Source organism: Galeopterus variegatus, unplaced genomic scaffold (assembly GCF_000696425.1).
Source record: "Galeopterus variegatus unplaced genomic scaffold, G_variegatus-3.0.2 Scaffold1671, whole genome shotgun sequence".
Taxonomy (NCBI): domain Eukaryota; kingdom Metazoa; phylum Chordata; class Mammalia; order Dermoptera; family Cynocephalidae; genus Galeopterus; species Galeopterus variegatus.
The window spans coordinates 224,523-238,919 of NW_007727782.1; the positions used below are offsets into that span (position 1 = coordinate 224,523).

Consider the following 14,397-nt stretch of genomic DNA (forward strand, 5'->3'; position numbering starts at 1 on the left):
TGCCGGGGGCGTGGCGTGGCCGGGGGCGTGGGGCGGGTTCGGGCCGCGGACGCGGGCACCTGCATCCCGGGCCTCTGCCCCCAGCGCGTTTGGGGACACGGCCCGCCTCCTAGGGCCGCGGTCGGCCAGTGCTCAGCGCCGGGAGAGCGGGCGGGGACTGCGGCCCCATCTCTTTCACGGACGTCCACTTGCCTCCCCTAGTTCTTCTTGAGTCAATTTTGTGCATTTGTGCAGAGAAGTCTCTTTTAGCTACGCTTTGCAATGTACTGCCTCAAACTTACAAGTCTCATGATTTTCCCAAGCGCTCCTCTTGTCGAACGGCCCCAGTTCTTTCCACGTATAGTTTGTCTTTGTTTTCCTCTTAAAACCAGTCTTCTGGGGTTGAAAGCTTAACTCGTTTCAGTCCTCCTTGGGTTTCAGTAAACTGATTTGTCTGTGAATTTACTTGAACACATCCCTTGAAAACCTCATTCCATCAGTGTTGATAACGCGTTCACTCTTCCTCACTTCCAGATGTTTCATCACTTCAACTGTGACTTTCTTGTTTACTTATGAATTATTTAGGAGTTAGCTCCCAAACATATGGAGTTTTTCGCCACTTTAAAAAAATCACTGGTTCTAGTCTGATTGCTTGTAAGTCAGAGAACTTAGAGTCCGTATGACATACGTTTCTCACATCTGTTGAGGCTTCCATTATGATCTGCTTACAATGAATTTTCGCATGTTTCAAGTGAGCTTGAAAAGAATCATGGTCTCTATTAATTTTGGAGCAAGCTTCCATTTATACTTATTAGGATAGGCTTATTATTGTTCAGACTTTCATCCTTACTGTTTTTCCCTTCCCACTTATCTATCAGATTCTTTTTTTTTTTTGTCCTTTTTTTTGCGACCGGCCGCCACCGCGCTCAGCCAGTGAGCGCTGTGAGCGCACCGGTCATCCCTATATAGGATCCGAACCCACGGCGGGAGCGCTACCGTGCTCCCAGCGCCGCACCCTCCCGAGTGCACCACGGGGTCGGCCCTATCAGATTCTGATAGAGGTGAATTCAAGTCTTTTCGGAAACATAGGTTTATCAGTTTCCTCATGTAGGTCTGTCAGGTCTTGCTTTATGTATTTTGAAGTTCTTAGCTGCATATAAGTTCATACTTGTGATCTCTTCATAGTACTTTTCTTTTTATTCCACCTTTCCTGCCTTCTGGTGCAGAGGTAAAATGTCCTGTGTTTTTTTCCTCTCTCATTCCGCAATTTGGAATTGATGGCATATATTTCTGTTATTTCAGAGGTTACCCATATATCTTTAGCACACGTTCTTTTCTTTTTTTTGTCTTTTTCGTGACCGGTAACGGGATCGCAACCCTCGGTGTCGTGCCCGCACCGCGCTCAACCAGTGAGCGGACCGGTCTCTATATGGGATCCGAACCCTCGGCGGGAGCGCCGCCACACTCCCAAGCGCCGCACTCTACCGAATGCACCACCTGGCCGGCCCTAGCACACATTCTTCACTACACATTTTCCTGACAAAGCCTGAAGGAACTGTTTTGTCTCCTCTCCCCGTGCATGACAAACATCTTCACATGCTCGCCACCTACTGAGCACCAATCATTCCATCTTATTGTCACACAAAGGTTTAGTTCTTACTGTAAAAATACAGAAAACACATTTTTAGTCATTGGCTCATCAGATTTATTGGTGTATTTTATTAACTTCTGTGGTTACAGTTGTTTCTTATGCATTGCTTTCCCTCTGAATTCTGTTCTTGCTGAAGTAATTCTTTTACCAGTTCTTTCAGTAAGGGTGTGTGGTTGGTGGGTGTTAGTTTTCATCTGTATTTTTGTCCTTCAAATAGTGTGTATAAAATTCTGGGTTACTTTCCCTCAGGTCTTTGGAATATTATTCTTTCTTGATTTGGCTTTTCTTGTTTGAAGCATTCATAAAATTTAAGATTTATTTTAAATCACAATTTATTTCACTAAATATCTGTCAAAGGTATCTGTCAAAGTAAGGTTTATTTTAAAAGTTTTTCATTGAGACTCAGAATGTGCTATTGATCTAAAGACTGACGTCTTCTTTTTAGTTCTGGAAATATCTCCGTTTTATTCTTTCAAATAGTGCTTCTCCACCCTTCCACTATCTTCTTCTAGAACTCCCACAAGACTTTTTGTTGGAGCCGCTCTATTTCTCCTCCAGGTTTCTTGAGTGCTCTTTCATGCTTAAGTCTTTTTGGCTTCTTGTGTTGCATGTAGTGATTTCATCACGACTGTCTTCCAGTTCTCACACACTCTCTTCTGCAGTATCCAGTTTAGCAATTTAAACTTTATCCCATTCATCTTTTTTTTCAATGACTACAATTTTCAAGATTTCTTCTTTTCGCAGAGTTGGACCTAGTAAGGCTTTCCATGGAGTGCAACATGTAATTATATCACATGTAATGGAATGTCACATCTTTACCATGTGACAGAAACACAGGAAGATGTCAAAGGATGACAAGATGACCACTCAGTCTGAAACAGCAAGCAAAGCTGAATGTATCTTATTATAGTGGGAAAATTCTGCTGGGCAGGCACATTGCCTCTGGGCACAGTGGACTGTGGTTCTTACAGAGGTCAGGGATTGGTCAAGCATATTTTCACTTGGAAGTGGGTTAACATCATTGCAGAAGCACAGACTTATTGGACTGTCACATCTACTAGAAACTAAGGCATTTGAGGCTGTGGGGCCGAGTATAGCCCAGTGGGGAAATGGGACAACCCCACCAGTTAAAGTTAAAGATATTGTCGGAGTATCCTGTTTGGGAATAATTCCTGCTTCAGGCCTTTGATGGAGAGCCAGGCTCAGAATTACAGAATCAAAGAAGCTAAAAACGGTTGATTCCAGAGGCAACTGCCACTCAGCCCTGGCCATCTCCCCAACTGAGTCACCTGTGGAGTATCCTGTTTGGGAATAATTCCTGCTTCAGGCCTTTGATGGAGAGCCAGGCTCAGAATCACAGAATCAAAGAAGCTAAAAACGGTTGATTCCAGAGGCAACTGCCACTCAGCCCTGGCCATCTCCCCAACTGAGTCACCTGTTTCCTGCAGGTATCCAGCTTTCTGGGATGACAACAGACACTATTTCTGGACTTACTGGAATCTTCTGGCCATCTGCCTGGCCTTCATCATCGTGTTTGAGGTAGCTGAGGCACCTGCCACTTCCTCTCTTGGCCTCTCCTACTGGCACCCTCGTCCTTGGCATGATGCCTGTCACCCTGTGCTTTGCCTAATCCCAGCATGTGGTGCAGGAGAACTCATTGAGACCCCAGGACTTCCAGATTTGTTATGTTGGTCAAATCAGAGTTTTTCTCTGCACCATTATTTCCTCTGCTGGCCTTATCCCTGGGTTGTGGAGTGGACATCACAGTGCTTTGAGCACTGTACTCCAGGGGAGCTCCAGAGGGCCCTGCAAACCACGGTTGGTCTCCACAGCTGTGGTTTCTGTCCCTTCAAGGAGTTTCCTTTCCTGCACAGCTTCTCCCTAGCTCCAGCCACACTGGGGAGCAGGTGCTAGAGCCCAGGCCCATCTGGCCCTGTAAAAGCCATTCTGGGCATTTGTTTTTCCAAGGGGTGGGGGTAGGGTACCTTTTCCTTGTCCCAGTGTGTGGTATTCTCCACCAGCTGGGTCCTTGACCTCCTGGTACCCGACATACCGGAGTCTGTGGAGACCAAAGTGAAGCGGGAATACTACCTGGCGAAGCAGGCCCTAGCCGAGAATGAGGTGAGCCCCCGCCCAGCCTCTGTGGACGCCTCAGCCCTGCGCCCCGCCCTCCGGGTCACCTTACTAAGAGCCACCCCCCAGCCCTGTGGCTCTCTCCTGCCACATGTGAGACTGAAGAGCCTTCTCAGTTACTGTTATTTCTCAAGTCACAGGCTAATCACATACTCTCCTCTTCCTCCCACCCTCTCCTGGAGACAGGTTCTCTTTGGAACAAATGGAGCCAAGGTTGACCAGCCCCATGGCTCAGAGACGGGTTGGGCCCACAAGCCTAAGATTCCAGGAGCCAACCTGGCCTCCCCGTCATCCTGCTCCCCATTCTTCCCTTCCGAAGTCAAGAGGTCAGCCAGTGGTCATCAGCTGAGGCCTGGAACCTAGCCAGCATGGAGGAGACTGTTGAAGGTACACCCAGAGCCAGCTCACCGTGTGCCATCAGAGGCTATGGCCTGGCTCAGCTCAACTCGTCCCCACCTTGGCTCAGAGTACTGCTGCTGCGGCCCCTGGCTGGCCTGGGCCTCTGCCCATGCATCCTGCCTCCCGAGTCCTGGCTGCCGCCCCCACTTGACACCTCTCAGCATCCCTAAGGCCAGCCAACTGGAGCAGGATGCCTGGAGGACATCTGTGGCCTCTGGGGAAGCTATCTCCTGCTGGACCCCTCCCAAGCCCCATGAGCCAGTATCCTCTCTCTTTGCACTACAAGGCAGAATGGATCTGAAATTCTGGCTTCCAGACCCTGCCTCTGTACTCAGAGTGCCTGTCCTTTCCAGACCTCAGTCCCTGGACTTCCATCCCCCAGCAGGGAGGGGCCCTCTTTGTTCCTGCCCCTAAACCTAAGCCCCAGGGGCCCCTGCACACCCCTCACCCCCGACCCCATCCCTCCCTGGCCAGGAGGTGGCCTCCACCCTCCCCATTGGCCTGACATCCTCTTGTGTGTCCCTCCAGACCCACTCCTACCTCTTCCTGTCCTGTCCAAGCAGTGGCCCTCCATCCCCGCATGCCCACACCCCCCAGCTCTCACCCCTCACCCTGTCGCAGACCACAGCAGGGAAGTCGTTCACCCTCTCCATTCCATCTTATACTTCGAAAATCTCGCCCACTCTTTCTATCCTAGCCACCATTAACAGCCTCTGACAGTGTCCCTTCAACTTCCTCCTGCGGCAGCCAGACTAAACGATCTGCATCCCCCTGCTGTTTCTGAAGTTCCCTCCTGGGCCGCACACCTTCAGCAGTGGGGCTAAGTCTCTCCAGCTGTCCTCACTGCTGGGCTAGGGCTGCCCCTGTGCCCTTCACCCGTTCCCTGGGGCTTCGTACACAGCAAGCACCCAAATAGGAAAGGTTTTGGAATGAGATTTCATTTCTTCCCCTTACTAATAAGTGAAAGCAGACACCTTGGGAGGAAAGCGTATTCCTGCAACATTCAGCAATCTCTTTCCAGAAGTCCTTCTGTATGTTTATACGTGACCGTCTTCCAGCTTGGGTCATACCAGGACACGCGGTTCTGACCTTGTCTCTGACTTTCCCTGGGCTCGTCTTCTCCCATGAACTCGGCTGGCGGCGTGCTGCTCTGCCACGTGTCTCCTCACATGGTGCCCACTTACTGTCGGGAGGCAGGTCCTCTTACGCCACCGTTATGGACTATGCTGCAATAAACATCCCTGAACACACTGTGCTCACCTTTACTCATCTCCTTATGGTATAATCCTAGAAGTAGAACTGAAGTGTCAAAGAGGATATGCAGTTTTTGAGATGCTTTGATGCATACCACCAAAATCTCTCCCCAGAAAAAGCCTCTTTCTAAACGTCCTCGGCGACACCTGGCCTCAGCAGTGCTTGTTTTTGGCGTTTCTTTCACAGGGAGTGGTTGAGCACTAAGGTTGCTGCACGGCCACTGGCATTTTTTAGATTTGCCACTTGTTCACCCGCCTTTTACAAAGAGCGCCAGCCATCCTTCACCTTTGTCTAAGGGGTCTTGTAGCACGGCCGAGGGGCCCATGGGGGCGGCAGAGCCGATGGCATCTGTGGGGGCCACCATCTACTGCACACACCTGCCGGTGGCGTGACCCTCACCAGTAAACACCAGCGAGAGCTCAGCCAACTCAACAAGTTCGTCCACTAGGTAGACCAAGCCCTGATCACCAGGGCCCCGAAGCATGCGCATGCCCCTCCCCATGACCCTTTCCCACCCAGAGTAGCCACCACTTCAGTCACTGAGTCAGGGATGGGACCATGGAACCCCAGAGCCTGACATCATCTCACTGGACACCTCGGCTGAGCTTCACCCCAGGGGTGGTGTGACTGGCTCATGCTGGCTGCTGCGTTGTTTTATTTTGGCTTGGGGTCATTTTGTACATGTGTGCCTTTCCATAGGGTGCATTTTTAGGAGTGGAACTGCTGGGTCATTGGGTAAACATGTTTGGCTTTAAGGAACTGTGAAACCATTTTCCAAGGTGGGGAGCAGCCCACTCCCACAGCAGCAGATGCCAGCTCCCTTGTCTCTCCATGGCACCCTTCACCATGTGGATGACTGGTGGTTCCTCCCACTCAACACCCCCCCCGTCCCTCCTCCACCAGCTGAGGCTCTGCCTGACACCTCCCCTCCTCGCACCACGACCGTGAGCTAGGACATGCCCCAGTGCCCAGCATCTGCCTGGGTGCTGGGAGCCTTTCCTGGGTTGCCACCAAGGTTTGCTGAGGGAAATAATTCACACGGAATCCTGAGCTACAGGAAGCAGGTTTTATGTGAGAACTACGCTGCTCCGTAAGTAGAGCTGTCTACCTTCAGCAGTGACAGAACTGCAGGGCAGCCACTGACTAGGCAGTGGCCCGAGTACAGGCACAAGTAGCCAGACCCCCAACCATGACCACTGCTGGCTCCAGAGGGGTTGTTAACACAGCGATGAGAATAGCTGGGAGAATCACACCAAAGACTAGAACTATCCACGGATTTCCAGTTACCACTCAAGAGAGCCGAAGCAATGAGAACACACATGTGGCGTGACAAAAAGGCCCAAATGCTACGTCTGGTTCCGGGCTTTATTTTAGAATTTATAAAATTCCAGTGTCATCCATATTCATGAGCCTTTACACATGTTTGCATATAATCTCCAAATTCCAAAGTTAAGGCCAAGGGATGGATCACAGCTATGGAAATATGAAATGGAAGACATTTAACAAGGAGGAAAAGGATAGGCACCCCATCTCTGCCCAGGGCTCTCCCGAGCACCTGAGGCTGCAGGGAGCTGGGCCTGGGCACAGTCACTTCATAATAACCAAAAAAAGGCGGAGCAAGTGAGACCCCTGAACCGTTCAGGAAAGGGCTTGAATCCAGACATTTAGCAGTAACTGAAGATGCGCAAAAATCCGTTGTGAGAATTTAAAATTTGCCTTTGGGGAAGGGTAGAGGTCAGATGTTGTAGAAGAACGTTGTAAAAAAGACAAAGGGAAGAGGAACAGGTTGGGACAGGTACTAGAGGGAGCTTGAAAAACGGGAAGTGAAGCAAGTCAGTCACAGGAAGAAGTTCCAGAACTCACTCAGATGGAAGAGAGGTGACAGGCCTTCCCCGGCTAAGGCCCCGGAGACAGAGGAGACAGCTCCCGGGGAAAGGCAAGAAAGCACCTTGCCTTCTTGCTCTGTTTCCATTAATTCCACCGAATTCAGGGTCACTTAGCCTGTTAAGCAGAGTGTTCTTTCCTATCCCAATTTATCACTCCCATAAATGGGCACATTTAGGGATGCTCGAGCTAATGGGAACTTGCCAAGGCAACTGAAGTTAGACTTGGGTTAAGCAATTCTCAATCTAATCAGGAATTTCAGTCTAAAGATGACTAAGTTTGAGTTATTAAACTTAGTGAAAAACTTTTGGGGTGGGGTGTCAAACCAGAATTGACTGTCCCCAGGAAAGGGCTGTGAGATGGGCACAAGTTGGCTTTTCTAGGAACTCCAGTATCTGGGACAGGACAACTCGCTAGTGTCTCAGTCACTTGCACAGTGGACACAGGCAGGGATGGGAAGACCAGATGACCCAGAGATAAAAGACCCTGTCCTTGGTCCTCACAACACAACAGAGGTGCCTCTGTGTGAGACCATCTTTCCTCCTGAGGGTGGACCTTCAACCCAGATGGCTGGAGGGCACCGGATTGTGCCAAGGCCAGTGGTCCTACACTGAGAATCACCTGCCGCACACCTGAGGAAGGACAGACCCTCCCTGAGCCTGCAGAGGCTCCCAGCTCGCAGCTGTCTGGTCCTACACTCAGGATCACCTGCCGCACACCTGAGGAAGGACAGACCCTCCCTGAGCCTGCAGAGGCTCCCAGCTTGCAGCTGTCTGGTCCTACACTCAGGATCACCTGCCGCACACCTGAGGAAGGACAGACCCTCCCTGAGCCTGCAGAGGCTCTCAGCTCCCAGCTGTTTGGTTCTGCCCTCATTCTGCTTCACTTCTTGGTCCAGGCCAAGTGACAGCTTCTCTCTACCCCAGGATCAGGAAACCTGCCTCTCAAGGCCAACAGCCTGGGACCAACGTTCCTTGGGGCCTGCACACAGAACCTGAGCATGCCTGTCAGAGGCTTGCAAAACCAGGATGGCCTGGGGGGGATGGGAGTGTGCACTCCCTGCTCTAGACCCCCAGCTGGCCACTGAACCACCTGTGGGCTTGGGAGGGCACCAGCCTCAAGCCTCGACACACAGCATCCGCCCCCAACTCCGCAGCAAACCTACAACCACCAGAAACACCTGAATTGAGAAACAAGCACTGGGGGTGGCACTAGCCTACGCATGACACCACTACCACACTGGCTGAGGTAGAAAGAAGGCAACTGAACACACGGTGTCTGGGGGAGGGGTGGGCATGGGGAGCTGAGGGTGGTGTGAAAACGAAAGCCGAACTGTCACCAAAATGCTAGTATCTCCACCTCCGTCCCCCTCCCTGTGAGGATCTTAGGTCACACCAAGCCACTAAGATGGCCATGGGGACCCAGATGACACATGCACCTGCAGCCTTGTCCACAGGCTCCACTCACCAGACCTCAGGGCTGAGGGCGAGGGGTAGGGGCGGATACCTTTGGTGCTTTCAGACCCCAAAGCAAGTAAAACCAAGTGATCCTCTACCCTTTTAGTCCCTTCTGGCTCCAGGACACCTGACTGAGGCTAGGCCTTCCCCCGACCCTGTCATCTGTGCTAAGCAGACTTTTTGGCATCTGGAGGAGGCTGATTGCACTCTACAAAAAGGAAGGTCTGGACAACAGGCAATGGGCAGGAGGGAGGTGGGAAAGGAAGAGGGCAAACATTTTGGCTTTTATAAAGTCAAGGAAATTTATTTCCTGAGGTCATGACACAGGAAGTCGACTCCTAGCCACAGCTGTGGAGCTCCGGAGCTCCCGTAATGAAGGTCAGAGTGCTGACATGCTGGGTGGACCAGGAAGCTGGAGTCTGTGTTATCTTATCACGAAATGCTCAATTACCTTTGTTTAGTGTTTAAAACAGTGGAGGGCCTGTCCCAGAGCAAGTCAGGGAGCAGATCCTGAGCAGGTGCTGGGTGCCGACCAGGCCCAAAGCAGCAGCCACACACGTAGCCGGCCGCACCAGGCTTCACTGCGAGACCTCGGGAAGGGGGAGAGCGTCAACAATTTACGAAGGTCCAGCCACTGGGTCAGATTGAGACAAACCATTGTGTGGTCAGGATCAGGTCAGCAGGCTGGAGAGGTTTCTGCTTTTTGATCATTATCGTTTGGGGCCCCAAGGGAGGGTCTTGGGGGCCACCTGAGCCCCAAAACTGGGAAATTCCTCCGAACTGCTCATATCAGGAGCCTGTGGAGAGAGAGAACATGGCTTCAGTAGGGGCCACTCTTCCTACTCTCAAGCACTAGGCACTCCCCACCCTCCCCAGGGCCTGCCAAGGGCAGGCAGAAGAGACAACCTCTGACCTTCTCGCTGCTGTTGGCAGTCCAGGGAGCATCCCTCACCACAAAGCCTCTGGATGGTGCCTTGGACTCCTCGTGAGCTGGGGGCTTCATGTAAACCTGCAGTGCCTCACTGTCCACCACATCGGCCAGCTGCAGGGCAGGAGGTGAAGGGGAAGAAGAGAGGGAGTCAGTCTGCGGCCCAGGTCTGTCTGCTGAGCACTCTCTTAGCATCCCTTGGGGAGGCACTTGCCCACCCGTCACCCCTGCCCCACCTCTGGAAACACACACACGTCACCTCATTGTCACCTCAGGATCACGGCAGGGCCCCAGGCCGGTCAGAACCAGGATGCCCCAGAGTACAGCCTGGGCTGCGTCGGGGGCCTGGGCCTCCCCAAAGGCCTTGCCCACCCAGGACTCACATATTCCTCCTCCAGGTTGAGGATGTGGTCGATGGCTTCCTCCACATTCTCTGGGAGCCCCGTCACAGTGACGCAGTTGGGGTCTGGGGCTCCGCTCTGTGGGAAGCGAATGTCCACCTGGAAGGAGCACTCAACATCAGCTGGGGATCTGAACCCATGGCCTTGGTGTTATCAGCACCACACTCTCCTGAGTGAGCCACGGGCCGGCCCAATTAAGGTTTTTTTTAAAAGATGACCAGTAAGGGGACCTTAACCGTTGGCTTGGTGTTGTCGCTCTCCCAAGTGAGCTAACTGGCCCAATCCCTACATAGGGATCTGAACCCGTGGCCTTGGTGTTATCAGCACCACACTCTCCTGAGTGAGCCACGGGCCGGCCCAATTAAGGTTTTTTTTAAAAGATGACCAGTAAGGGGACCTTAACCGTTGGCTTGGTGTTGTCGCTCTCCCAAGTGAGCTAACTGGCCCAATCCCTACATAGGGATCTGAACCCATGGCCTTGGTGTTATCAGCACCACACTCTCCTGAGTGAGCCACGGGCCGGCCCAATTAAGGTTTTTTTTAAAAGATGACCAGTAAGGGGACCTTAACCGTTGGCTTGGTGTTGTCGCTCTCCCAAGTGAGCTAACTGGCCCAATCCCTACATAGGGATCCGAACCTGTGGCCTTGGTGTTATCAGCACCACACTCTCCTGAGTGAGCCACGGGCCGGCCGCAGTGTCTATCTCTAGTGAAGAGCTGTTACTCTGAGTTAACAAAAATTTAAACATTTGGTTTTGGGGTTGTTCCCTCAATGTTATATCAAGCAAAACCAGTGCATTCAGGAACACCTTGTTCTCAGAAGGCAAACTTGGAAAACTCCCATCTTGCAGACGAGGAGCCCGACAGGTACCTGCTAGAGCCACAGGCCAGCCTTAGTTCCATCAGCTGTACTGAATAACGCTGTCAGGGAGCAGCAGCCCACTGACAGCACGCTAGGGCCCTGGCTTCACATCTCTGAGCTGTGGCACGCTCCCATCTCCCTGTGTGGCCTGTGTGTGTCAGTAGTCTAAGTAGGAAGACTTCAGGTTGCCAGGTGGTCCCTGCTGATGGTAGGGATTCTCATCCCTGTGCTTTCAGCTGGCTTGGGGAGCTCACCTTGAATTCATCCATGATTTTGCGGATCGCCTTGCCACGGGCACCAATGATGCGGGCGTGAACACGGTGGTCTAGTGGGACATCCTCAGAAACCATCTGCTCAAGTTCACCCACAATTTTCAATATAGCGTCCCGGGCAGCCTCTGAGTTCTTTTCGTACCCCGTGATGGTAATTTGGTCCTGGGGCTACAAAAGGAGAATGTAGTCAGAGAAAAGGGGATGCCCCACTGGGATTCCTGACGACAATCGAGCACTGCCCTAGCAGGACTGGTCTGTGAGGAGACAAGACGGCACAGGCACATGAGGGCCTGGGCTGTGGGCTGTGCTGCCGAGCACCTCAGGCCTCACCTTATGGGGAGACACTCATGGGCTTAGAAGAGAAAGAAGGTGAAAACAGCATCAGATGGCTGATTTAAAATGACAGATTAACAATGTCCTGCTCCCGTCCCTTCCCAAACCCCACCAAAAATAAGTTACATCCAGACAATGCCTAACATAGGATTTTTTGACTTTATGATCGTGCAAAAGTGATCCTCATTCTACTCACGATGGGACCACATTTGGGTAAACCCATTGTAAGCTGAAAATATCTTAAGTGGAAGACATTTTTGGGGTGTAACCACAACCTACATTGAGGAGCACCTGTACTGGACTAAGACACCTGCCCACAAAGACAAAGGAGAGGCACTGGCAGGTGGAGCTCTGGACTCAAGGACACGGGGTTGGAGACTGACAAGCTGGCACTCCACCACCCATAGCAAGCCACTCAACTCACACAAGACCCAGCAGCTCAGGCCTCCCTCAGACCGTACAGATAGACCCCACCAGACTCAGATGTGAGCAGAACAGTGACAATTCAGGGCATACAAAAGGTGGTGTGAAAACAAAACGACTGTAACTCACTGTCTCAGGATAGGAGACAACAGCACAGCCCCACTAAGAAAACAGAACACCACACAACAGAAGAGAAAAGCCCCACCTAGGAGAGCAGCAAGAGAAAACCCCAGGAGACAACAGAGCAGCAGCAGCCCGGGGACCTCCTGTCCAGACCGAAGCCAGACAACACACAGTGGAGGCATGGCTTCACCAGGGAATCGGCTCGCCAGAGCCAAGCCACCTCCTGCAGCCAATTGGCAAACAGCCGGCTGGCTGACCTTACCTGGCTCACGGAATATTAGCTGAAACAGTCTAGATGCTAAAGGTGACTTAAAAACTGATGGTTGTACGAGAAAGAAGGGGGAAAGTAGTGGTAGTGAGGAGTTTAAGAGAGCTAAACTTTTAAGATCAGGATAATTAAAAAAAAAAAGAATAGCGGTATCAACATATTCTTCAGAAGAAAAGTTGAAAAGAACGTGCTTGAGGAGGAATGAGCAGCTGGCAGCAGGGAGGAAGCAGGGCCTGCAGGCAGCCCCTCCCAGGCCTGGCTGGTTTTCTGAAACATGTGTGACGCAGCTGGGGTAACATGGAAGGCAAGGCAAGCAGGAGATGGTCGCGGCGGGAGCGACAGGCCTGGTAAGGCCAGAGGCCCTGAGGAACTGGTTCTGGGTGCTCTGCTGGGAAGCCAGAGTGACCACGGCCATGAGGTTTGCTGGGTTCCCTCCATGTGCAAGGCTGTGGTGGCCCACACCCAATGAGCAGGGACAGCCGGAGCCACAGCCGAAGGACAGGAGGTGCCTGAGGGAGGGAGGAAGGGGCTGCCCTGCATGCTGGGTACGCCTAGTGACAGGGACAGGGCTGCCTTTCATCCTACTCCGAGTAAGCGAATAGCAGGAGGTGCTGCTGAAGTTCAGGGAAAATAACACAGGAGTTTACCAGGGACTGTCTGGTGAGCCCAACAGCATTTGCACCTGAGGGCTGCAGAGAAACCAGACTGTGGCTACGTCTCGTCCATCTGCTCCAGGAGCAGGAGCACACTGGAGCATTCTCAGGAAAGTCTGGGCAGCGGGTGGACGAGCTTCCCCTGCAGGTTCAACTGCTCAAGAAGGACCCAGCTGGAGCCCTGGCTTGCCTGCCAGGAGTGGGCACAGGGAAAATACCCTAATCCCCCAGATGAAACATTGTCGAGGAAACCTCACCCAGCCGGCATATGCCAAAACACAGCCCAAACCCGAGGCTGACATCAGACCCTCAGAGGCCTGCCACTTTCAACTCAGCCCTCACCCTCTGTCTGGACATACCGTGAAAGCTTGCCTGGCTAGTGTTTCCAGGTCAAGGCAAAGGTTGACAAAGGCCCATCGTCCCCAAAGTGCTCCAGCCGTGACACTGTGGCCGTGTCACAGGTGTCACTCTTACCTGGTTCCCATCATCCTTATCAGGAAACTGGATGTTCACATCATGCTCCAAGCGGATCTGGGTAATCACTGTCCCTTTTCTTCCAATAATTTTGGGATGGTATTTGGGGTCTACAGTGACACTCAGCTTAAAACTCCTCAGAGCCTACAAATGAAACAAGTGGGAGTGGGAGTGAGGCGGAAAGCGGTGCGCAGTCCCGAGCTGGCTCTGCATGCACCTGTGCCCTGCTGCACCCTAGTCTCCAGAGGCACCAGCTGTCACCTCAGTGACACAAGCAACACACTTCAAGCTTCTGTTCACCTGTAACCCGTACGGTGCAGAGCAGTCAAGTGTCTCTTTGGTGTGACCCACCCACCACCTGCTCACATGGGAACCAAGGACTTGACCGCTCCACAGTGCAGCGCCAGTCCTTCAAAACAGGGTGCTTGGAGAAGTCCCTGATGGTAACAGATGGAGGGTCCGTGCTCCGTAATGAGTTATTTGAGCTTTTGGTCCTACTTTCCTAATTTCTAAAATAGGAATCTGATGAATAAGTATTTAAAAAACGTTGTGAGTCGGGGGGGGGGGGGGTACAGAAACAGGCCAAGGAGGGGGCAATAAAAGTGCCAAGGAGCAGACGGCCCCGATGCCGCGGCCAGAGGCTAGAGCTGCGACCTGTTTAGCCGACAAACCCAAAGCCTGGCACCTGGCACATGCAGTGTGTGCCAGCAGGTTCGTGGGTTCTGCCCCATCATCAGACTCATGTGCTAAATGGAAAAGCAGACAGTTACAATGTCCTTGGTGAAAAGTCAGTTAGCCCCAGCATCATCTGTGTCAAATATCCAGACCCTCCTCCCCCATAAAATCCTTCAAACATCAGCGCTTCCAGAGGCGAGGCGGGGTCTCATCACTACATCACTTGTCG

The 14,397-nt window shown here is 52.2% G+C and overlaps 1 protein-coding gene across 4 annotated transcripts in view; it reads right to left on the bottom strand.

Moving 5' to 3' along the window:
- Positions 1 to 6,767: 6,767 nt before the first annotated feature.
- The window catches only part of HDLBP (high density lipoprotein binding protein), an 89,830-nt gene continuing 82,200 nt past the window's right edge, over positions 6,768 to 14,397 (bottom strand). For 3 of the 4 annotated variants that reach the window (XM_008578364.1, XM_008578365.1, XM_008578366.1), the window contains exons 24-28: positions 13,494 to 13,637; positions 11,202 to 11,387; positions 10,069 to 10,185; positions 9,671 to 9,799; positions 6,768 to 9,554 (exon numbers count right to left, since the gene is read on the bottom strand). In XM_008578364.1, coding sequence (XP_008576586.1) covers positions 9,468 to 9,554; positions 9,671 to 9,799; positions 10,069 to 10,185; positions 11,202 to 11,387; positions 13,494 to 13,637 — 663 coding nt within the window. In that variant the 3' untranslated portion in view covers positions 6,768 to 9,467. The remainder of the gene's footprint in view (positions 9,555 to 9,670; positions 9,800 to 10,068; positions 10,186 to 11,201; positions 11,388 to 13,493; positions 13,638 to 14,397) is intronic. The other variant, XR_550906.1, reaches the window with a different exon arrangement.